The 25,159-nt window shown below is 46.2% G+C and overlaps 1 protein-coding gene across 3 annotated transcripts in view; it reads right to left on the bottom strand.

The window, feature by feature from the left end:
• Positions 1-25,159, bottom strand: part of GRID1 (glutamate ionotropic receptor delta type subunit 1) — an 898,770-nt gene that overhangs the window by 175,320 nt on the left and 698,291 nt on the right. For all 3 annotated transcript variants that reach the window (XM_074999453.1, XM_074999454.1, XM_074999455.1), the window contains exon 6: positions 18,191-18,364. In XM_074999453.1, coding sequence (XP_074855554.1) covers positions 18,191-18,364 — 174 coding nt within the window. The remainder of the gene's footprint in view (positions 1-18,190; positions 18,365-25,159) is intronic.

The following is a 25,159-nucleotide window of genomic DNA, read 5'->3' as shown; positions in this document are numbered from 1 at the left end:
TTGTGGAGCAGTTTGAACAGACCATCCCTGCTGTCCAAGTCAAAGGCCTTGATCAGGTCGATGGAGGCTACGCAGAGTGGCTTGCTTTGCTCCCTGCACTTCTCCTGCAGCTGCCTTAGAGAGAAGACCATGTCAACGGTAGACCTATCTGCGCGGAATCCGCACTGCAATTCGGGGTACACCCTCTCAGCAATCTTCTGGAGTCTGCCAAGGATGACGCAAGCGAACAGTTTACCTGTGACGCTTAGGAGGGAGATTCCACGGTAATTGTTGCAGTCGCTTCTATCTCCTTTGTTCTTACACAACGTTACAATGTTAGCGTCACGCATATGCTGTGGAACCTCACCCTCTTTCCAGAACAGGCACAGTAGCTCATGTAGGGGTTCCAGGAGTGTGTCCGCGGCACACTTGATTACCTCTGGTGGTATACCATCCTGGCCAGGGGCCTTTCCTGCTGCAATGCTGTCGATGGCTCTCTTCAGTTCATCTACACTCGGTTCTTCATTCAGTTTGTCCATTACTGGTAGGAGCTCGACGGCATCGAGGGCTGTGTCAACCACAATGTTCTCGCATGAGTACAGCTCGGAGTAGTGCTCAAAACAGCGCTCCATCTGTTTGGCTTTGTCAGCAATGACTTCACCAGATTTGGATTTCAGAGGTGCCATCTTGTTCTGTGTGGGTCCTAATGCCTTCCTCATACCCTCATACATTCCTCTGAGATTACCAAAGTCAGTGCCGGTCTGGATGCTGCTGCATACCTGGAGCCAGTGGTTGTTGGCACAGCGCCTGGCTGTCTGCTGTACTGTTCTTCTGGCCGCTCTAAGTGCTTACTGGGTACTCTGGCTCGGTGAGCGTTTGTACTCCAGGAGTGCAGCGCGCTTCTTTTCAATGACTGGAATCATCTCATTGGAGTTAGATTCGAACCAGTTGTTCGTGTTTCTAGCTCTTTTTCCAAACACCGACAAGGCCGTGTTGTAAACTGTATCCCTCAGATGTTGCCATTTGGATGTTGCATCGGCGCCCCCAGGGCCGCCGCACAGATTTTCCTGGAGGGTCTCTCTGAGCTTTTCAGCTTTCTCCGAGTTTGCCGTCTTTCTGGCGTCAATGTGGGGCCTTCCAGCAAGTTTAGAGCGGTACAGCTTCTTGGGTCTCAGCTTGAGCTTGGAGCAAACTAGCGAGTGATCTGTATCACAGTCAGCAGTATGATAGCTGCGTGTCAGAAGGACGTTTTTGAGGTTATTACATCTAAGCTACGTCTACACGTGAAGCCTACATCGAAGTAGCTTATTTCGATGTAGCAACATCAAAATAGTCTATTTCGTTGAATAACGTCTACACGTCCTCCAGGGCTGGCAACGTCGACGTTCAACATCGACGTTGCGCAGCACCACATTGAAATAGGCGCTGCGAGGGAACGTCTACATGCCAAAGTAGCACACATCGAAATATGGGTGCCAGGCACAGCTGCAGACAGGGTCACAGGGCGGACTCAACAGCCAGCCGCTCCCTTAAAGGGCCCCTCCCAGACACACTTGCACTAAACAGCACAAGATACACAGAGCCGACAACGAGTTGCAGACCCTGTGTATGCAGCATGGATCCCCAGCTGCAGCAGCAGCAGCCAGAACCCTTGGGCTAAGGGCTGCTGCACACGGTGACCATAGAGCCCCACAGGGGCTGGAGAGAGAGCGTCTCTCAACCCCTCAGCTGATGGCCACCATGGCGGACCCCGCTATTTTGATGTTGCGGGACACGGATCGTCTACATGTGCCCTACTTTGACGTTCAACTTCGAAGTAGGGCGCTATTCCCATCCCCTCATGGGGTTAGCGGCTTCGACGTCTCGCCGCCTAACGTCGATGTTAACATCGAAATAGCACCCAACACGTGTAGCCATGACGGGCGCTATTTCGAAGTTAGTGCCGCTACTTCGAAGTAACGTGCACGTGTAGATACGGGCCTAGTGATGACCACGTCTAGTTGATGCCAGTGCTTCAAGCGTGGGTGTCTCCATGACACTCTGTGCTGTGGCTTCGTTTGGAAGAATGTGTTTGTGATGCACAGATTGTGGTACGTGCACAGTTCAAGGAGACGTTGTCCATTGTTATTCATTTTTCCCACACCAAAGTGGCCTAAGCAGGAAGGCCATGAGGCCCAATCAGCTCCAACTCTTGCATTGAAGTCACCCAAGATGTACAGTTGTTCACGAGCAGGTATTTGCGCTACAGCAGCACTAAGCACGTCATAGAACTTGTCTTTTACTTCTGGTGTGGCGTACAGGGTTGGAGCATAAGCGCTGATCAGGTGGACGGGACCGGCACAAGTTTGAAGCATGATCCGAAGAAGTCTTTCTGATCCGCCCATGACTAAATCCAGCATTTGTAGAAGGGTGTTTCTGACAGCAAAGCCAACACCATGCTCTCTGGGTTCTTCTTGGGCTTTACCCTGGCAGAAAAAGGTGTAGTCCTTTTCCTTTGGAGATCCCGAATCTGCGAGTTGCATCTCTTGCAGTGCAGAGATATCAACTCAGAGCCTCTTGAGTTCCTCGTTGATGACAGCGGTCTTTTGGGTGTCACTGATGGCCTGAAGATCTTCAGTCAAGCTGGTCAGCATGGTCTGCACATTCCAGCAAGCAAGCTTAAATTGTTGATGTTTCTCATTTCTTGTTGATTTTCTTATTGGTTTGCCTGGTGCCCAAATTTCAGTCACTTGTCAGGTTCAGGAACCTTAAGCCTCACGCACCCAGCAAGGCAGGTGAACTGTAGCAGGACAGTACCCTATTGGTTGGGGGCTGCCCAGCTTGAGGCAGGCGGTGACTGTCCAGTGAGATGCGAGGATCTCTCCCACAGTCGAAGGCAACCCCTGGCACTCGTTCTCTATGCCAATCGAGCAAGAGCTTATAACCGGTATCTGTTGCCTCCCATGTTGATGCAACGCTGTTCAGCAATGCCGGAGTACCACTCCGGGCACGAGCCTGGGCACTTATTATGGAGACACTGGGCTGCCCAGACACCTGTGTCCCCCTCTCGGCTTTACTGATCTAGTCCAAAGGAGAGGATAACCTCCACGTCTGGTACCAGCTCATCTGCAGGAGTTGCCGGGACAGTGCCAGAAGTTGACACTGAACCGCCTTCGGACTCCACTCCGGATTTTCTGTCAGGGTTTACTCCCTTAGCCTTTCTCCTTCCCAGGATAACCCATAAGGCAGGCAGGAAGCACAAACATGGAATCAATCAGAATGAGGATATTTCCATAATGTAGTCCTGGAAGCAACCAGCGCTGTACGTAAACCACTTCCATGAAGGGAGTAGGTAACAGCACTGGGAACCAGTTTCCACAGTGCTTTACAGTGCTGTAACTTGCTGTGGTTGGGCAGGGGGAGGTGTTTTTTTTAAATTTCTGAGTGAAGAAGTTACAGCATGGTAAAGTAGCAGTGCGGACAAGCCCAGAGATTCATCCATATTTACTATCAGACATTATTTTTAAATTTCTATTTGGAAAGAACTTTTACTTCCGTTCCAAGCATTAAAAAAAGGGAATTGCCTTCCAGAAATACGTTGTGACACAGCAGAAGACTGACTTTCATAGAATCATAGAGTTCTAGGGCTGCAAGTGACCGTAGGAGGTCCTCTAGTCTGGTCCCCTGCCTAAAGCATCAAGATGTCCCGTGGCACCTTATAGACTAACAGATTATTTGGAGCATAAGCATTCGTTGGCAAAGATCCATTTTGTCAGATGCATGAGTGGGGGCATTCCACAGGTGGGCTTACATATATGGGCCTATGAAAAGGAGGGAGTCCCAGGCAAGAGAGCCAGAGTTGACGAAGTCAGTTCAGTCACATAGGATGTGTCACATTATCAGCAGTTCATGTGGAGTTGTGTGAATTCTATGATTCTATGAAGACTGACTTCCCTTCAATCACATGGGAAAAATCCAGCCAGACAAGAGGGCAAGGAAAAGACCACCTGGAAGGCAAGTTGATACCCCCATGTCACTACCTCAAAAATCCATTCCCAAGAGAGACAGGCTTCAGAGTAACTACAGCTACCAAATACACCCAGGGCGTAGCCCAGCAGTCAACTCCAAAGATGGAGCAGACAGAGATAGAGGGCAAATTGCAGTCCAGAGATCCCTGCCAGTGACAGAAACATGCATTGCCTAATGAGTAATACAGTTGTTTCTGTGCACCCCAGTATGCTCTGAAGTTGTGTTTCGATCCTCAAAGTCCATGCTGTGCCAAAAGTGATGTTACACGTCTGTGACTCTTAAGCAAGGCGGCAGCTACCTGAGCTCTGAGAAAAAAAGAGAGGCGATGACTGATGGTTTACTTAAGGTTCAGTGATATGCTTAGAGGGACACTGTCAAGGTTGGGAAACTGACAATCTGACCTACCTATTTTATTTTCAGTGTGTGCATGTGTTTAAATAACTACTTCATCGCACTTGAAGAACAAAATCACAGCCAGCAGCCTGACACTCATGAGAAACCCTGCAATGAAATAATAGCTGTGTGCAGCGTAAGAACATAAGAACATAAGAACATAAGAACATAAGAATGGCCATACTGGGTCAGACCAAAGGTCCATCAAGCCCAGCATCCCATCTGCCGACGGTGGCCAATGCCAGGCGCCCCAGAGAAGGAGAACAGAAGACAAGTGATTTATCTCCTGCCATCCATCTCCTGCCCTTGTTATGAAGGCTAGGGCACCATACTTTATCCCTGGCTAATAGCCATTTATGGACCTGACCTGCAAAAATTTATCAAGCTCTTTTTTAAACCCTAATAGAGTCCTGGCCTTCACAGCCGCCTCGGGCAAGGAGTTCCACAGGTTGACTGTGCGCTGTGTGAAGAAAAATTTCCTTTTATTAGTTTTGAACCCACTACCCATCAATTTCATTTGGTGTCCCCTAGTTCTTGTATTATGGGAAAAGGTAAATAATTTTTCTATATTCACTTTCTCCACACCATTCATGATTTTATATACCTCTATCATATCGCCCCTCAATCGCCTCTTTTCCAAACTGAAAAGTCCCAGTCTCTCTAGCCTCTCCCCATATGGGACCCTTTCCAAGCCCCTAATCATCTTAGTCGCCCTTTTCTGAACCTTTTCTAATGCCAATATATCTTTTTTGAGGTGAGGAGACCACATCTGCACGCAGTACTCGAGATGTGGGCGTACCATAGTTTTATATAGGGGAAGTATGATATCTTTTGTCTTATTATCGATCCCTTTTTTAATAATTCCTAACATCCTATTTGCCTTACTAACTGCCGCTGCACACTGCGTGGATGTCTTCAGAGAACTATCCACTATAACTCCAAGATCCCTTTCCTGATCTGTCGTAGCTAAATTTGACCCCATCACGTAGTACGTGTAATTTGGGTTATTTTTTCCAACATGCATTACCTTACACTTACCCACATTAAATTTCATTTGCCATTTTGAAAACAAACTTCCATTAAAGGCTCAAATGTCAGTGTCAAACAAGCTACTTATTATGAGCTGAACGAAAGAACACAAACAACTATCACAGAACCATACCTTATTAGAGTAACAAGTCAACCCCCTGACATTGCAGGATTTTTTAATACTATATTATCTAGATTTTTGTTCACTGAAGTTGTACACATCATAAATGTTGAGTGCTTCCAGCAGCAGTCCCCTCGGAAGAAGATTCCACAATTTAGTAAATCTCAAGGTCACAATATTTGTTATTGATATACAGGTTCTATTTTCATTTCTTCACTTTACACTGAGCTACATTGCTGAAATAATACTTCTCCCTCATGGCTTATGTCAGTCTAATATCAAGTGTCCTTCAACCATTTATAGTTTGTCTGTTTGTTTGTTTTTTGCAATGAAAGCATATTTCTATAACAAAAGTGTGACAGCTGCAACAAGGGAACAAATGAAGCTAAATTTTAAATCTCATTCTCCAGTGGACTTCTGCATGTGTCACTAAACATTTCAAGAATCTGGCATGACTAACACATCAATCAGAGGATGACTCTGTCTAGCAGAGAGTATCTGGAAATGAGAAGTTAAGTGTATTGATAGAGCTGTTGGACAGAAGATGGAGAAAAGATGAGAAATGAAGCTGAAATAGCAGAGCAGAGGAGAGGGGAAACATTGGTGTGTTACACTGTGTTGTACCTAAACATGAATTATAGTTTAGATTTGAGTAGTGTTGACAGGAAATGATTGTGTGGTAGCATTTGTCCACACTGTTTGCTCCTGGCAAGCACTGTCAGTCTTTTACTGAGACACGAGACAAAAATCACAGCTGATCAAAATAAATGTTAAAATTTTTGACAAAGGCCCATGACCTCTTAAGGTCTGGACTGAGTGGAAGGTCAATGATGGCTTTAAATTTCCTTTGAGTTTCTCTGATCTTCATGACTACTCTGTCTCATGGCCACCTGCAAAATCCCTCCAAAATGAGCCGTTGTGATATCTGGGAGGTTGCTAGAGTGCAGTGCAGTGCAGCCATGACTCTTCTTCTGCCTATGCCACTAGCTGTGATGGCAGGAGCGTAAAGCTCCCGGGGAAATCTCAAGTTGGTCACCCAGGTCCTCCAAGTGCTGGGAAGTAACCTCAATGAGGTGAGGGTTTGGCCCAAAGCTTTTACATAACATCTTTGTGGCAAGACAGTTGAAATCTGTGTTGGTAACTTAAGGTACATTTTCAGAGCAGCCTCTGGAATGGTAAATTAATGCTTTCATTCTGCAAACATTTACTGTCAGCTGTAGTGCTTAATGAAGTGATGACCAGCTCAACTGCCAACAATGGGACTATTTTGCTGGGTGAAGTGACTCATATAGATGCTTGTTGGAGCAGGACCTTAGTGAGCAAATAGGACCCTGTGAACTGGGTTTTGCATGTTCAGCTGGTGTGCATGCAAAGTCTGGTCACAGTAGTTTGCCTACAATAACTTCTAAAATGAAGTAACTGTAAACACTGCAAACACTTGGAAGGTGGTAAGCTGATAGGGAACAGCCAGCATGGATTTGCAAAGAACAAAACATGTCAAACCAATCTGATGGCTTTTTTTGATAGCTAACGAGCCTTGTGGATAAGGGAGAAGCAGTGGGTGTGGTACACCTAGAGTTTAGTAAGGCATTTGATACGGTCTCGCATAATATTCTTATCAATAAACTAGGCAATCGCATCTCACTGGACAGTCACCACCTGCCTCAAGCTGGGAAGCCCCCACCCAATAGGGTACTGTCCCGCCACAGGTCACCTGCCTCACTGGGTGCGTGAGGCTTAAGGTTCCCAAACCTGACAAGTGACCTGAAAGCCGAGCACCAGGCAAACCAATAAGAAAATCAACAAGAAAAGGAAACCATCAAAGCTTTAAGCTTGCTTGCTGGAATGTACGGACCATGCTGACAGGTCTGACTGAAGATCTTCAGGACACCAGTGACACCCGAAAGACCGCTGTCATCAATGAGGAACTGAAGAGGCTCCAAGTTGACATTCCTGCTCTGCAAGAGACACGTCTCGCAGATTCAGGATCTCTAAAGGAAAAGGACTACACCTTTTTCTGCCAGGGTGAAGCCCGAGAAGAGCCCAGGGAGTATGGTGTTGGTTTCGCCATCAGAAACACCCTTCTACAAATGGTGGAATTAGTCATGGGTGGATCAGAAAGACTCCTTCAGGTCATACTTCAAACTCGCGCCAGTCCTGTCCACCTGATCAGCGCTTACGCCCCAACCCTGTATGCCACACCAGAAGTAAAAGACAGGTTTTATGATGTGCTTAGTGCTGCCATGGCGCAAATACCTGCTCGCGAACAACTGTACATTCTGGGTGACTTCAATGCGAGAGTTGGAGCCAATCATGACTCGTGGCCTTCCTGCTTAGGCCACTTTGTTGTGGGAAAAATGAATGAAAATGGTCAGCGTCTTCTCGAACTTTGTACGTACCACAATCTGTGCATCACAAACACATTTTTCCTAACCAAGCCACAGCACAGAGTGTCATGGAGACACCCACACTCAAAACACTGGCATCAACTAGACGTGGTCATCGCTAGACATGATAACCTCAAAAATGTCCTTCTGACATGCAGCTATCATAGTGCTGACTGCGATACAGATCACTCGTTAGTTTGCTCCAAACTCAAGGTGATTCCCAAGAAGCTGCACTGCTCTAAACCAACTGGAAGGCCCTGCATCGGTGCCAGAAAGACGGCTAACTCAGAGAGAGAAGAAAAGTTCAGAGCGACCTTCGAGGAGAATCTGCACAGCAACCCTGGGGGTGCCGATGTGACATCCAGATGGCAGCATCTGAGGGATACAATGTACAACATGGCCTTGTCGGTGTTTGGAAGAAGAGCTGGAAACACAAATGACAGGTTCAAAGCTAACTCTGATCAGATGATTCCAGCCATCGAAAAAAAGCACACTGCGCTCCTGGAGTACAAATGTTCGCCGAGCCAGAATAGCCTGCAAGTGCTCACAGCAGCCACAAAAACAGTACAGCAGATGGCCAGGCGCTGTGCCAACAACTACTGGCTCGAGCTATGCAGCAGCATCCAGACCAGTGCTGACTTCGGTAACCTCAGGGGAATGTACGAGAGTATCAAGAAGGCATTAGAACCCACCCAGAACAAGATGGCACCTAAGAAATCTAAATCTGGTGATGTCATCACTGACAAAGCCAAACAGATGGAGCACTGGGTCGAGCACTACTCTGAGCTGTACTCACGCAAGAACATTGTGGTCGACTCAGCCCTCGATGCCGTCGAACTCCTACCAGTAACGGACAAACTGGACCAGGAACCAACTGTGTGGATGACCTGAAGAAAGCCATTGACAACATTGCAGTAGGAAAGGCCCCAGGCCAGGATGGTATACCACCAGAGGTGATCAAGTGTGCCACAGACACTCTCCTGGAACCCCTACATGACCTACTGTGCCTGTGCTGGAGAGAGGGAGAGGTTCCACGGGACATGTGCGACGCTAACATCATAACCTTGTATAAGAACAAAGAAGACAGAAGCAACTGCAACAATTACCGTGGAATCTCCCTCCTAAGCATCACTGGTAAACTGTTCGCTCGCGTCATCCTCAGCAGACTCCAGAAGATTGCTGAGAGGGTGTAGCCTGAATCACAGTGCGGATTCCGTGCAGAGACATCTACTGTCGACATGGTCTTCTCTCTGAGGCAGCTGCAGGAGAAATGCAGGGAGCAGACGAAGCCACTCTATATTGCCTTCATTGACCTAACCAAGGCCTTTGACTTGGTCAGCTGGGATGGACTGTTCAAACTGCTCCACAAGATAGGATATCCGCCACGGTTACTCAAGATGATCCAGTCTTTCCACAAAGACATGAGAGGAACCATCCAATACGATGGCACATTATCGGATGTTTTCAGCATCAGGAGCAGCGTCAAACAAGGATGCGTCCTTGCTCCGACACTGTTCGGGATCTTCTTCGCACTCCTCCTTAAACACGCCTTTGGATCTTCAACAGAGGGCATCTTTTTGCACACAAGATCTGACGGGAAACTGTTTAATCTTCCAAGGCTGAAAGCTAAATCTAAGGTGCTGGAAGACCTCATCAGAGATATGCTGTTTGCAGATGATGCTGCTGTCATGTCACACACAGAAGACCAGCTTCAGAAGCTGCTGGATCGGTTCTCCAAAGCATGCAAGGACTTTGGGCTCTCCATCAGCCTAAAGAAGACAAATGTACTTGCTCAGGACGTTGCTGTTTCTCCATCAATCAGCACTGACAACTATACATTAGAGGTCATCCATGAGTTTGTTTACCTTGGGTCCACCATCACTGACACCCTGTCGTTGGACACTGAGCTAAATAGGAGGATCGGTAAAGCAGCCACAACTCTGTCCAGACTCAGCGAGAGAGTGTGGAATAACAACAAGCTGTACACTCACACCAAAATGTCAGTCTACAGAGCCTGCATCCTCAGCACCCTCCTTTATGGCAGCGAGACTTGGACGCTGTACACCCGCCAGGAAAAGAGGCTGAACATCTTCCACTTGTGCTGCCTCAGGTGCATCCTTGGAATATCATGGAAGGACAGAGTGTCCAACACTACCGTCCTTGAGCGAGCTGGAATCCCAACTATGCACACCCTCCTCAGGCAGCGGCGGCTCCGCTGGCTTGGCCACGTCCACAGGATGAATGATGGAAGGATCCCAAAAGACATCCTGTATGGCGAGCTAGCCTCTGGCAAAAGACCTCCTGGATGCCCCCAGTTGTGCTACAAAGATGTTTGCAAGAGAGACCTCAGGGAAGTAGACATCAAGCCAGAGAGCTGGGAGGAGCTGGCAGACGATCGCAGCAGAGGGAGGCAGGAACTATACAAGGGCCTTCAGAAGGGTGAGTTGAGGATCACACAGCTAGCAAAGGAGCAGCGAGCCCACAGAAAGCACAGCAAGGACCTGCCAGACACCCATTACATATGCAACAGATGCAGCAAGGACTGTCACTCTCATGTGGGTCTTAACAATCACAGCCAACGCTGCAAATGAGGATGCCAAATGGAACTACGAAGGGCGCGATTCATAGTCTACATAGACTGAAGGATGCTACTAAACTAGGTAAATACAACTTACATGGGGCTACTATAAGGTGCGTGCAAAACTGGCTGGATAACCATACTCAGAGTGTAGTTATTAGTTGTTCTCAATCCTTCTGGAAAGGTATAACAAGTGGGGTTCCACAGGGTTCTGTATTGGGACCAGTTCTGTTCAATATCTTCATCAACAATTTAGATATTGGCATACAAAGTACGCTTATTAAGTCTGCAGATGATACCAAGCTAGGAGGGGTTGCAACTGCTTTGGAGGATAGGGTCAAAATTCAAAATGATCTGGACAAATTGGAGAAATGGTCTGAAGTAAACAGGATAAAGTTTAATAAAGACAAATGCAAAGCGCTTCACTTAGGAAGGAACAATCAGTTTCACACATACAGAATGGGAAGCAACTGTCTAGTAAGGAGTATGGCAGAAAGGGATCTAGAGGTTATAGTGGACCACAAGTTAAATAGGAGTCAACAGTGTGATGCTGTTGCAAAAAAAAGCAAACAAGATTCTGGGATGCATTAACAGGTGTGTTGTGAACAAGACACGAGAAGTCATTATTCTGCTCTACTCTGCGCTAGTTAGACCTCAGTTGGAGTATTGTGTCCAGTTCTGAGCGTCGCATTTCAAGAAAGATGTGGAGAAATTGGAAAGAGTCCAGAAAAGACCAACAAGAAAGATCAAAGGTCTAGAGAGCATGACCTATGAAGAAAGGCTGAAAGAACTGGGCTTGTTTAGTTTGGAAAAAAGAAGATTAAGGGGGACATGATAGCAATTTTCAAGTATCTAAAAGTGTGTCATGAGGAGGAGGGAGAAAACTTGTTCTTCTTGGTTACTGAGGATAGAACAAGAAGCAATGGGCTTAAACTGCAACATGGGAGGTTTAGGTTGGACATTAGGAAAAAGTTCCTAACTGTCAGGGTGGTCAAATACTGGAATAAATTGCCGAGGGAGGTTGTGGAATCTCCATCTCTGGAGATACTTAAGAATAGGTTAGATAAATGTCTATCAGGGATGGTCTAGACAGTACTTGGTCCTGCCATGAGGACGGGGGCTGGATTCGATGACTTCTCAAGGTCCCTACCAGTCCTAGCATTCTATGATTCTATGAATACAATGCATAAGCAAAGCGTGGTTGCTGAAGGAGCAGCCTGGTAACATGTTCAATGGTCAAGGACAAAATTCACTTATATGTGGAGAGGAGAGCATTTGTTTGAAGAACCACCTGCTTTCCTATGCCTTTTGACTACGCTCTTCAAAAATGTCAAAACAACACCTGGAACATAGTTATATAAAGAAGTGGGACTATGACAATACTAAGCAACAACTGCACTATTCTGGCATTGTGTTGGATCTGATTAGTTTTAATCTTGATGAATATTTCATTCAAGTCAACTAATACTACATGCCTGGGGCCTTTATAAACCAATTATCAGAGGGGTAGCCGTGTTAGTCTATATCCGTAAAAATAATAAGAGGTCCTGTGGCACCTAATTAACAGACTTCTGGAGCATAAGCTTTTCTGTGCAAAGATCCACTTCATCAGATGCATGTGATATGCATCTGATGAAGTGGGTCTTTGCCCATGAAAGCTTATGCTCTAAAAGTCTGTTAGTCTATGGGGTGCCACAGGACTTCTTGTTGTTTTTATAATAACTGTTTTTATAAAACAATTGAATCCAAACCGGGCCTCTGAAAGGATGAGCTAAGTTATCAGGCACACATAAATAATAAATGTGATCATCAGCATGTAAAATAAAAATGGACTCATAAGAGAGAAGTATCTGAATCACAAATTAATTCTAGACAATGAGATGTTTTCAAACCTCATATAAAGCAAAAGGAAGAGGAATGAGACAAAATATTTCTAAACTCAGAATCTAAAACAATATGCAATATAGTCCAAGCTGTGTAACAGTGACACTCTTGCTGTTTAAGAGCTAAGGGAATTGAATGTATTAGGAATACATTGTATTTTCAAGTGTTAGTCTGCTTCAGCTAAAACATTTATTTGGGCATAAGCTTTTTGTGGTCTGGAACATCTGGCAAAGTGGGTTCCAGCTCACCAAAGCTTATGCCCAAATAAATGTTAGTCTTTAATCTAACGAGGAGTCCTGTGGCATTTTAACGAGAAAACTTAGCATGGAAATACCACTTTCCATTCATAAATATCCAAGCACTTCACAAACATGCTTAAGTATTATCTTTCCATAGAAGAGTCAGAGACAAAGAAGACAGACGGGCTACATCTGGCTGGATCTTAAAAGAGGTACAGGATGCCGGCTCACAGTGTTAACACTGGTCACCAATAAATAAATAAATACATAAAAATAAGAAATACATATCGATAGAAAATAATTTCTGAAGAGTTGGACTCAGACTAATGCTGTTCATCCTCTAATATCAAATGAAACATTCAAGATGAACAATTTTAGAAAAGACTTTCTCTACTCTTAAGAGAAACACAATGGAGTTTATTGGCTAGGAATAAAAGCATGAAAAAATTGTTGCCAAGGAAGCTCGCAGAGTAAAACAACAGTTCCATAAAAGGTTCAGAACAGAGGCGCTTTTGGGTGAGTTTGAGTTTGCAGAACAGTTTCTTCATTCCAGGTTTATCAGACTCCATACCAGGAAAATCACTCCCTAAAATACAACTTACAAGGAGATATTAATAAAAACACTGAGAACTGAGTTGCTCCAAAAGGATTTTCATTAATTTAGCCAGGGGAAGTTAATAATCCATGACCCAAATATCTTTTCTTTTTTATGTTGTTTTAAATGTGTTATTCTCCCAAATAAATTTAGAAGCTGACAGACATTAGCTTTCTTTTAGAAAGTAATTTAAAGTAAATTGAGACTCGGTCATGGTTGGTAACAAACCTTAACAGGGAATGTTTTGTAATATAAAATAGTTCAAGTGGGTCATACCTCTATCCTCCCCCAAAAAAAAAATATTAGAAGATAGAATATTTGCAGTGAATGAACCATTAACAGTGTGTTATTCATATTTATGAAAATATTACTAGATGTGTCTCTGCAAAGAAAAAAGTCTTTGCATGTTCCATATTTTTACTAAAATGTATATGGGGTAGGCCTGGATAAATAATTGATTTTTCAGTTTGCAGTTGGTTCCAAAAAACTGACAAGGATAAAAAAAAGGTGAGTGCAACCCAAATCATATTGAAAATGCCACCTAGAAATTATGAATCAAAGATGTTGTCAAAAATGATATTTCAGTTGGAACAAAATGTATCATTTTGGGGAACTTTTCCAAATACAAGCAAAGGAAACAAAAGGCTCTATTCAGAAAATATCAGGAGGAAGACAAAAACTGCATTTTTCAATGAATAACCTATTAATGTGAAAAATTTTGCCCTGTTCTAATTAGTGTCCAGGCTTTCTATATCGACAAAGATGATCACCCCTAGTGTGATTCATTCATTTGGGTGATGTATGCAAATACAGCTTGGTCCACATGCAAATAAGATCACAAACTTCTTAGATGTTACCAAGGACCACACTGGGCTAATTTATTATCTAAAATCTACAACTAGATTTCTGGGCATGCTGTGGGTTCACATATTACTCATCTCTAGAAATGCTGAGTATTGGAGCTGTTTTCACCACCCAGGGACCAATTCTTTAACGGGTCAGCAGATAACTTAGCAGACACCTACAGCATTATTATCAATACAGTTTAGAATTATGAAGGTAGCTTATGCACTCTAGGAAATATATTACTGTCTTGAACTCAGAAAAAAAATCTGCCAAAGGAGTCCTTCAGACTAGTCTTTGAAATAGATTTGTGCATAAGCAGATGGGCAATAATATTCAGAATCCTGCCATGATGTAAAATCATTCTCTGATTAAGTGATCTGCTAGAGAAATGCCGATTATTTTCTTAACAACCTGCTCAGATTCCCTCAAGTGACATGTGTTTTCCCTCCAGGCAACTTGCATTGGTTCATGTTGGAGGTTACGAATATAGAACTTCTCTTTTCTATGCTTCAGTCATTACACAAATGTTCTTGGCGTAATAAGATAATACAAGCAGTATAGGTTAAACCTTTCTAATCCAGCAACATCCATAATCTGACATGATTTCAGTTCACCAGATAACCACTAATCACCAGTGTGGCCAAGTTTCGCTTGGTCCCATAAAGTTTGTTTACAGCCACTAGTCTTGGCTCTCAGGGTTCTGTGCTCTTATTTATCTGTAATTTATCTCTAAGTGTCTTCTAAGAGCCCAATAACCAGTGGAAATGTTGATAATGCTGCTAGACATTATAGACCTCCTGTAGTCCAGCAAATTCTACCAGCCAGTACCAGTCAGGTCCTGAGGATGCCAGACTAGAGAGGTTCAGCCTGTATTTAATGTTTCAGGAAAAGGCACATCTCAAAATCTTCCACAATTTCTCTGTACTGAACATTCAAAACGTTTTAATTTAATTTCAAAGCAACACTTTCAAGTCTTCCACTGCACATCTCCAAATTTCACCAACTACTCATTATTAATATTTGTTACTTTTTATATTATTTGCTTTTAAAAATCAACACCATTTTTCTTATAAAATAATAGAATCTGACAGCAGCCCTGGATTTGGGACCTGCCATTCAGTAAGAAATCAGAGTGTCTTCAAAATAGAAACGTCTCGAGAAAATGGCAAAATTTACAGTGATTAAAATGAATAACTATTGAATCTGAGAAAATTATGAAATACCTTGACATGGTCCTTGTAATTAAAAAAGAATACTGATAAAGTAAACACAAGGAGAAGGCCTGCTTCTAAGACTTGAAAGCAATTTACTGAAGTATGAAATCTTCACATTAAAATTATACTGGCTGAATCCCCTTGCCAACTGCACCATTATAATGCAGCTCTATTGTTAGAGGCTCATCCCTTCACCCTCCCACTTCCTGGGTCCTTCTCACGTAGACAGAGAACAGCAATACTGAAGTCTGGAGACAGAACCGTTCTGTCCATAGGAAGATTTAGGGTACCTGCCCTAGGACTTGCAATTTGGAGGGCCCCATAGCAGCCACCTCAACAGCCTTATGGGCGGGACTTGTGGGACCCAGGGGATAACTTGTGGGGCCTGGTGCAGGGCAGCAGCAAGGGTTGCCTCTTCTACTCACTGCAGTGGCAGGAGCCAGATTCACCTGACAGCCCATCCCATGGTTCTCCACTTCACCACAGCAGCAGGAAGCAAAGTGCCCCAGCCCTATGGAACTCTGCTTCCAGCTGCCATGGTGAAACAGAGCACAGTGGGCTGAGGCAGAGCAGAGCAGGCTGCTGGATGGCTCCACTACCACAGTGATGTCTGAACCCGATTGTTGTCTTGTGTCAGGCTCCCAGTAACCTCCCCAGCTCATGTTGCCTGGGGAAGGGGGCTTCGGGAAAGGAGATGAACAGGGTGTCCTGGGCCCCACACCTGGAGCATGGTGTGGGGACTGGCCCATTACCTCCCAAGAAATGGCCTTGTCTGGAGTTGCAAACAATTTCATATTTATTGGGGTTAGCTTCCAGCAAGCATGACTCCTGTTTCCTTTCCCTTTTTTCCCTCGTCCACTTCTTCCCAGCTTCCTTCCTGTCTGCCCCCAATTTAACTACATTTAACTACCCACTCCTAGAATATTGCAACATGATTATCTAGCCAATTAAATGTTGCCACCACCTTAATTAGTTTACACCCAGCAAAATTAATTACACAGCAGACAGAAACAATCAAAGAACCAGACAAAAGCAATGCAGCTAAAAAATAGAGAGGTGTGACGGATAATAACAATAACAATTTCACAACCTCTACTATTGATAAGTGGCTCCTTGCCAGACAGAAAGCTATCAGCCTAGGTTCTCTTTAAATCTCCTAGGTTCTTCCCCTCATCTGGAGGTGATAGATTAGATTCTCTTTCCAACAGCCCAGAATTGCCTTATTTCAATGTTATTGGCCCGGAATGTGTCAGGACATGACTCTGCAATTCCCATCTTATCCCTGCCCCTGCTGCTTAGCCAAAAGCCAAAGCTTAAAGAACATGGCCTCAGACTATCACACACGGACAGACTGTGATTTTGATTCTTTGTTTTCATACCCCTGCAAGTAGCAAAACGGCAAGACAACACCTAAAGTAAAGGCCTTTACAGGCCAGCCTCAATATCTGTATCCTAACACTTAGGTCTATGTCGTATCTGACTAGACAGAGGTGACCGGTGCAGGCCATGTGTCCCTGTCCCACCCCCTCACCTGCTCCTCCTATGTCCCTGCCATTCCTTCCCCTGCACTGCCCATGTGCCCCACCTACCCTCCGTGCCTGCTCTGACTCCACCAGCCACTTCTGGTGTATGTGGGGTAGACCCCACTTTCCCTGAAGTGGCAAAGCCTAGGACTAGCCTAGTCTAGGAAGCTCACACAGCTGTCATATTGTGCAACTCCAGGGGAGACCCCCACATTCATCAGACTCAGCAGCTCAGTGAGATGCTGATGGTGAGTATGGGGCAATGCGGGGGAGATGGGGAGGTGTGTGGTCCCATGTGCATCACCCATACACCATCTATGTAGCTACATGATACAAAGTACTTTACCTTCACAGAGCTGGTATCTGTTGTTACAGGCAGTAACTACACTGGGTGGACAAGGATAATCGCAGTTACATCATGAGGCAGATCAGGTTCTGAATGAACACAGACTACAAACTACCCTTTCAATCACACTGGTGTTCTCCTGGCCCATTCCATTAAGTCAGTGTTATGGCACATAGGAGGCACCTTGTTCTGCAACTGCCTTTGAGTCATCTATCTTGTGAATAAATAAAAGCTTTCAGTTCTATCCAACATCTTTCCTTAGTACCATGGATGCAATTTTTAAAAGTGCCTCATTGACTTAGGAGCACAAGTCCCCCTTGATCTTCATTGCATGGTTTATCACATATTCTCTTTTCACTTTTTACTGTCACTTAAGTCACTCATATGTTACTATGATGTTGCACTTATTTTAAGGAATCTGGGCTTCTGAAAGATGTACCTCGCCAATAAGAAATATTTTCCAACAAGGCTGGTATGTTCATTTCAATAGTTTCAGCTGTTACGTCTCATAGGCCAAGTAACCATCAGATGTTAGTGACTTCCTGCCACTGCAGATACGGAACAGGTAGACAGACACTTGGAGGTGAAAGGCTCTATATCCCAATACATAACTTTACTCTGCAGTCCTCACAAATTAATCCTTTCACATGAAATGGCTAAAAAGCATATTTTGAACTGAGTAACAACAAAATATGATAGTATGTGTTTATATACAGAGAGTGAGAGAGAGAGAGAGAAAGAAACTAGGTCCTTGATCAGATGAAATGTCCCAAACCAACTAAGAGTCAATGTAATTGCCTGCTAATACAGTACAAAGACAATGTCAAATCTAAAGCACTCAGTTTGAGGAAAGGAAAGAAGTTAGATAATTAAGGTTAGTCAGGAACAATACCACTCAGATTCAGCATGATGAGATTTAAAGTATTCATTTTACTTCTGCCTTCCTTTGGCTCCTCTGAAGCTTCATAATCACAGACTACTATCTCATGCCACGTTCCTAAGGAAAAAGTGTACAGTGGTCCCTCCCCTGCAGAAGCATGTCACTCACCTGCAGCATCTGCAGATAGCCTTCTTGTGGGTCACAGAGCAGTGACGATATTCGATGATTATTTCTCATGCATCTCTGATTGTTGTCTCTCGACAGAGGGAAGATTTGCCGGATAACTGTCATCCTTCCAAGAGCACTGTGTACCAGTTCTAATATTTCATTATCACTGATTTCCTGTGAAGAGAGCATAATGCTTTTAAACTAAATAAAAAACCCACACACATTTCTTGCATTCCTGCCATCACTGGATCAAATTTTCTAAACAGAGAATGACCATGGATTTTTTTTTAAATAGATTCATTCCAGGACAAATGATCCTTGCATGTTAATGGAAATCTTTTATATGCATCATTTAAAACAGACTAGAACTCAGCTTTTACAGTATGTTTTATGCCCACGCTATCTTGGCTCTTCTAATACATCAGCTACCCATCTTATCATAACAAAAATAATGAGATAGTTAAAATAACTTGATTAAACAAGGATCAATTTGCTCCTTCACTCAAAATTCAAACCACATTCAAGCAGAAAGGAAGTCAGTTAATATTTGATATCTTTTTTATGTGCATGTCATTTGTGCCTTGTCATACCTTTATTCTGCTTGGGTCCAAAAGTATACGCATCAGAGGAACCCAAGAAAAGCTGTTCATACAGTAATCTTCACATAACCAAAATCTCATGAGAAAAAAACTATTTTTGATGATTGATGCCCAGTTTTCCAGACTAAAGGGTTTGGAGAGTTTCGATAAGCACCTGAAATCTTTTGAGTGTTCACTCACGTTAGCAAAAGAGGTCAAGATTAGCACATATAATGTTACCATCCGTAAACTGAACTTGACATAAGTATGACGATTTCTGTAGCGTAGATGAAGGTTAACATTTTTCATCTTAATTAAGCAGGTCAAGATCAGCAGCAGACTATCCCCAGAAGAGATTAACCTGTATTTTTACCATGGGAAAAAATGTTTGCCTTCACTGCTTTTCCTAATCTTGGACATTTTCTTGAATCAACCTTTTGATGGTTCCTTGTTAATAGCACTGTGATTGCATCGATATTTGGAAGGGAATTGCATTATGTTACCAGTTATTTCTCTGAAACAGCTTTGGATATTAGAATGCATGTTTATTTTATGTAATCAGGATGTTAAGCATTTTTTTCTTAGCCATTGTCCAACATTTTCTAAAATTGGACTTCTAGGGCCATATTTAGACAACTATATAGATGACCTGATTTTCGGAAGTGCTAGGCCCCCAACAACAAGTCAAAAGTCTATTTTGTTGTTTTTTAAATACTTTTGATAAGTGAAAGGGGGCAGCTTTCAAGGATGTTCAGCCCTCTTGAAAATCAAGCCATTTACTTAAGTATTTAAACATGGACATAGGCACCCATTTTTGAAAATGTTGATATGAATGTTTGCACTTTTTCATAAAAGAAAATCATCACAGATGATGAAAACACAATAAAACAAAGAATAAAAGTCAGTATAGAAAGAAGATAAAGCAGCTGAAGGAAAAGAAGAAAGAAACAGACCATGTTAAGAATAAAATCCCAAATCATTTGCTTAATTTCTGCTTCAACAGTCACTAGAAACAAACTAACAAAAAAGATTGTAGGTTCAAGGGTATGAGGTGTTATGTGATGACACACACAAGATTACATAGGCAATAGGTTTCATGGTAGTAACCTGACAGTCTTTTTTCTGATTCACAAGTCCTTTCATTAACACACTGATCAGCACTTACAGCCAGCTGCAAGACCACCTATATATGAAATGATGATATTCCATGTAATTGCAATTGTGTTTTGTGAGATTTTGGACTCTAAGCTGAAGGCATTTGATCGTTCAATGTATTTGTTATTTTTAATTGGTAGGTGTACTCCTGGCTTCACCTTATCAGCCTACCAGCAGGATAATAAACATATAAGCTATGTCTACATGTGCACAAAAACATCGAAATATGCGGTCCTTTTTCAAAACAGCGGGAGGAGTGTCCACATGTGTAAAACCATCTTTCGAAAGCAAATCGAAAGAACAGGGCACAGACGTTGAAATCTGAACCCTGATCCCAGATCAGGAAGATCAGCCCCTTTCAAAATACTAAATCGAAAGAGTACACGTGTAGACGCTCCACAGTCTGCTTTTTCAAAATATGGGTCCGCCATGGCGCTGGTCAGCTGGACTGTGGGGCCGCTCCAGCCAGCAGCAGCAGGGCTCTGTGGTCCCTGTGTTTGACTGCCTCTGAATGTGCTCCAGTCCCACGCTCCAGCGCTGCAGCATGGCCAGCAGCCACCTCCCTTGCGAACCCCACGGCCCCCCCTCCAAGCTCCCACAGGGCTCCCGGGTGAGGAAAAAAAATAGGGCTCCCTCCTGGATGGAGCGGGAGCTGCAGGACCTCCTCAGACTGTGGAAGGATGAGGAAGTCCTGCATCAGATGGGGGTCAAGCGGCGCAATGCTGCTCCCTTTGGCCACTTGGCGCAGGGCCTCCACACCAGGGGCCACCCAGAGCGTACCATGGAGCAGGTACACTCCAAAGTAAAGGAGCTGCAGCAGGGCTATGCCCAGGCCAGGGACCAGGCTGGCCACTCTGGAGCAGCTCCAGCCACATGCCCCTTCTTCTGGAAGTTCTGGGGCATCCTGGGGCCCCAGGACAGCTCCCCACCCCTGTCATTCCTGGACACCTCAGCCGAGGATCTGCAGCCAGAGGAGGAGGAGGAGCAGCCTGGACTGGAGATTCAGGAGGGCGAGGGGACCACAGAGTGGTCAAGCGAGGAGGGGGACTTCACCATCGTCCTCCCCTCCCACTCCTCCAGCCAGGTGACCAGGAGCCAGACATCCCCGGATGTCACCGAGGGACCTTCAGGTACATACAGGGAGGGACGCACATCTGCTCCACTGGGTGGGGGCAATGCAACAGCTAGTCACTCGCACACAGAACCAGTGGTCCCGAGCCGCACACAGGCCACCTCCCACATGGGATGTGGCACCCCACAGTGGCCCACCAGCAATGCCCAGCACCCACCTCCACTGGACAGAGCCACAAGCCGCACTGGGGTGGCAGCTGGTCAGTGCCAGACAGCATCTGAGGCCTGCACACCACAGGCTGGGAAGGGCCATCTGCATGAGAGACCCCTGGACACACTCCCAAGCCAGCAGGCCCAGCCCTTTGCGGGGCAGGTTGGTGCCCCTTCAGGGGTCAGTGTCCTTTGGGGGGCAGGGGCCCCATGGGGTGGGCTCGGGCAGGTGGGCCACAGCCAGGTCCCCTCCGTCCGGGGCACATTAATGACATGCTGTCCTCCTCTCCACGCAGCCGCACCATCCGTGGGCTGGGAGAGCCCTGCGCCGTCCCTCATCCCCGAGAGCCTCCCCCCTCTTCGCAGCCCTCAGAGGCACCTAGACAATGGGGCTGTGGCCAGAGGACCCCCCCCCACTGGGCCGAGGACGACCTAGCCAGCCAGCACCAGGCCGAGGTGGCCGAACAGCACCTGCGGCTCACCCAGGCTGACATGGAGTGGTGGAGGGTAGCCTGGGAGAGGCTGCTGACCACACTGGAGGGCATTGGCCACACCCTTCAGGACCATCTGACCACCAGTGCCCACCTCCTGGCGCCCCGGCAGCTCCCGTCCCCCCACTGATCCTGCTCCCTCCGCCCCAACAGAGCCCGCACCCTCCACCCCCACCAGACACACTCTCTGGCATTACCTGTTGGTGCTACCCGCACCCTCTCCTCCCCACCGGGGACCCTGCACCCAGGGAAGCAGAGGCTCCAAGGGCCAATGGGCTTGTGGCCCACCACCCCTTCCCCAGAATGAGTGCCCCTTCCCCATTCAAGTTAGGTTCCCGTCACCCCTCTCCAAGTTAGGTTCCCAGCCCCTATATATAGTTAACAAGAATAGTGTAGATTTTAATGTTCACCACTCCGTGCTGTACTTCTCAGGGGCATGGTGGGTGCTGGGATGTGTGGGTGCGGTGCTGGTGGGGATGGGAGGTGGCAGGGATGGCGGGTGGCAGATGTTCATGGGATGTGGGTGTGCATGTGGGTCAGAAGTGCTCGCTGGCAAAGGCCTGCCTGAGGGCCTCCCTGATGCGGTGGCCATCCCAGTGGGCCTGGTGGATGGGGGCGGTGCCCAGCTGCTCATAGCCAGTGCCAGCCAGAGGGTCTCCCCGCAGGGACACAGGCATCTCCCTTTGCCTCCACAACATTGCAGAGGATGCAACAGGCGCCCACCACCTGGGGCACGATGAGGACCCCAACCTCCAGCTGCGTGTGGAAGCACCTCCACCACCCCTTTAGGTGCCTGAAGGCCCACTCCATGACGTAGCGGGTGGGGTTGAGGTATCCCGTGTACGGCCTCATGAGCCACGGCTGCAGGGGGTACGCCGCATCTGCCACCATGCAGAGCGGCATGGTGATGTCCTCTGCCACCGGGATCTCCCGCTGGGGGACAAAGGTTCCAGCCCCCATGCACTGGCAGTGGCCAGAGTTCTGGAAGACCCGGGCACCATGGTTGCGGCCGGCCCAGCCCACATAGATGTCGCTGAACTGGACCCTTGCATCCACCAGGGACTGGAGCACCGCCAAATGGTAGCCCTTCCTGTTGATGTACTGGCCAGTGCTGTGTAGCAGGATGCAAATGGGGATGTGCGTGCCATCGAAAGCGCCGATGCAGTTCGGAAAGACCAGGTCCTGGAAGCCGGTGATGGTGTTGTCCAGATTGCCTGGGCAGCCAACGCTATGGAGCAGCATCGCACTGATGGCTCTGACGACCTGCGGGGGGAGGGGGACACATGCTCTAGTGCAGGTGTGGCAGCAGTCTCCCCCCAACCTCAGGCTCATTCTGCTCCCCTCCCAGCCAGCCCCCGCCCCGTCCAGCCCCCTGCCCCCCTCCCATGTAGCCCCCGTCCCATTCAGCCCCTTGCAGCGGTGGGTTTCCCTTGCCCCAGACCCCACCACCCACCCATGTGGGACACGTGACCCAGCCCCACCTTACCTCCATAAGTGCAGCCCCGAAGGTGGCCTTGCCCACTCCGAACTGCTGTCCCATGGATCAGTAGGAGTCTGGGGTGGCCAGCTTCCAGATGGTGATCACGACCTGTTTCTCCAGCATCAGGGCTGGCCTCATGCAGATGTCCTGGTGACAGAGTTCAGGGGCGAGACAGCAGCAGATCTCCTCGAAGGTCTGCCTCAATATTCAGAAGTTCCACAGCCACCTTTCCTTGCCCCACTTCCCCAGCACCAAGCGCTCCCACCAGTCAGTGCTGCTGCGGTGGGTCCAGAGGGCTTGGGGCAGCCAGGGAGGTGCCTGGCGGTACCCTGGGTGGGGGAGCCCCACAGCCCCAAGGGGACCGCCCAACCACCCAATGAGATCGGGTGTGGCTGCGGCGATGGTACACAGCACTGCCAGTAGGGTGTCCATAATGAGAGTGTCCTCCTGCAGGAGCTGTCGCTGTGTCTCCATCATGGGCATGGGTGGGCTCTGCTGGGCTGGGAAAGGCTGGGCATCACTCAGCTCATGTGGAGTGGAGGGTGGAGGGAGGGGCCCTTCAAAGGGGGTGGGTCGCTGCGGCCCCGGAAGGGCTTGTCGGCCATGGGACCCCGTCCACAGCGTTTCTTGCCTCCCTTCTTTCAAAAGACGGCTTGGAGCCGTGTGGATGCTCTGTTTCGAAAGACCTGTGATGGCACTTCGAAACAGTGGATCGAAATGCTGATCCAATAATGGCGGCAGGTGCTCCCTTCCAACGGCCGCTATTTCAACCCCCGAACTTCGATTTTTGCCCTTTCGACAGGGTGCTCACATGTAGACCCAGCTGTAATATTTTCACTGTTCCAGAAAATCTTGAAAGAAGGAAAATAAAGGAAAAGGGGAAGGAGGAAGGAAAACTACCAATCTTGCCTGTCTTGAGATAGCAACGAAGGGTCCTGTGGCACCTTATAGACTAACAGAAAAGTTTTGAGCATGAGCTTTCGTGAGCACAGACTCACTTCATCAGATGCTGGTCTTGGAAATCTGCAGGGCCAGGTATAAATAAGCCAGAGCAAGGGTGGGGATAACAAGGTCTGGCTTATTTATACCTGGCCCTGCAGATTTCCAAAACCAGCATCTGATGAAGTGAGTCTGTGCTCACGAAAGCTCATGCTCAAAACTTTTCTGTTAGTCTATAAGGTGCCACAGGACCTTCGTTGCTGTTACAGATCCAGACTAACACGGCTACCCCTCCGATATGTGTCTTGAGATAGACTTCCTCAGGAAACTGTAGAAGTTTATATTGAATAACTTCAACATGTTGAATTTGCTTAAATAAAGTATAGAAGTTTCATTGATACCAAAGAGATGCCATTGGAAGGATAGCTGTCTTCTATAACACCGCATGTTCAATTCGGAATGAGCAACAAAACATATCATGGGCTTTCTTTTGGGTAATGCTAGTTTAAACAAAGCAAGTGTAGAGATTAGGAGGACTGATACAAGAAAGGCATATAGCTGAAGAATGCCTTAAGAAAAAGCAAGTAATGCATTATTTTAGGGATGCAAACGATCCTACACAAAATAATTTAGGTTAAAGATGAGGGTAAATAGCAGAGACCCATAAACCAAAAATAAATAAATTAATAAATAAAATAAAATCATTGCCTAAGTTTCTTCCACAGCTTGGCTTCTTCTAAAGCTTCCCTGGCAGACCTTTACGATTTAGCTCCCTAAATTCATTAGAACAATAAAAATGTTTCTATTGCCTGGACATTGAAGGAAAAGCTAACTGCGCATGATTTACATATTTCATTTTAAAATCATAGGTTTACTCAACTACTAAAATTGCCGTAGGTTTTCATCAACAATTATGTTCCCTGAGGGATGCCCCTGGTGGAATGGCCAACAATGGTACTGCTGATTACATTCCTTTTAGTGTCTCATTTGAAAGGAACAATTTTTAAAGCTGGCTTGAGCTCCACATAAGCCCCAGTGGTGGACT

This window comes from Carettochelys insculpta, chromosome 7, assembly GCF_033958435.1.
Source record: "Carettochelys insculpta isolate YL-2023 chromosome 7, ASM3395843v1, whole genome shotgun sequence".
Classification (NCBI taxonomy): domain Eukaryota; kingdom Metazoa; phylum Chordata; order Testudines; family Carettochelyidae; genus Carettochelys; species Carettochelys insculpta.
This window is presented reverse-complemented; position numbering and strand designations above follow the sequence as displayed.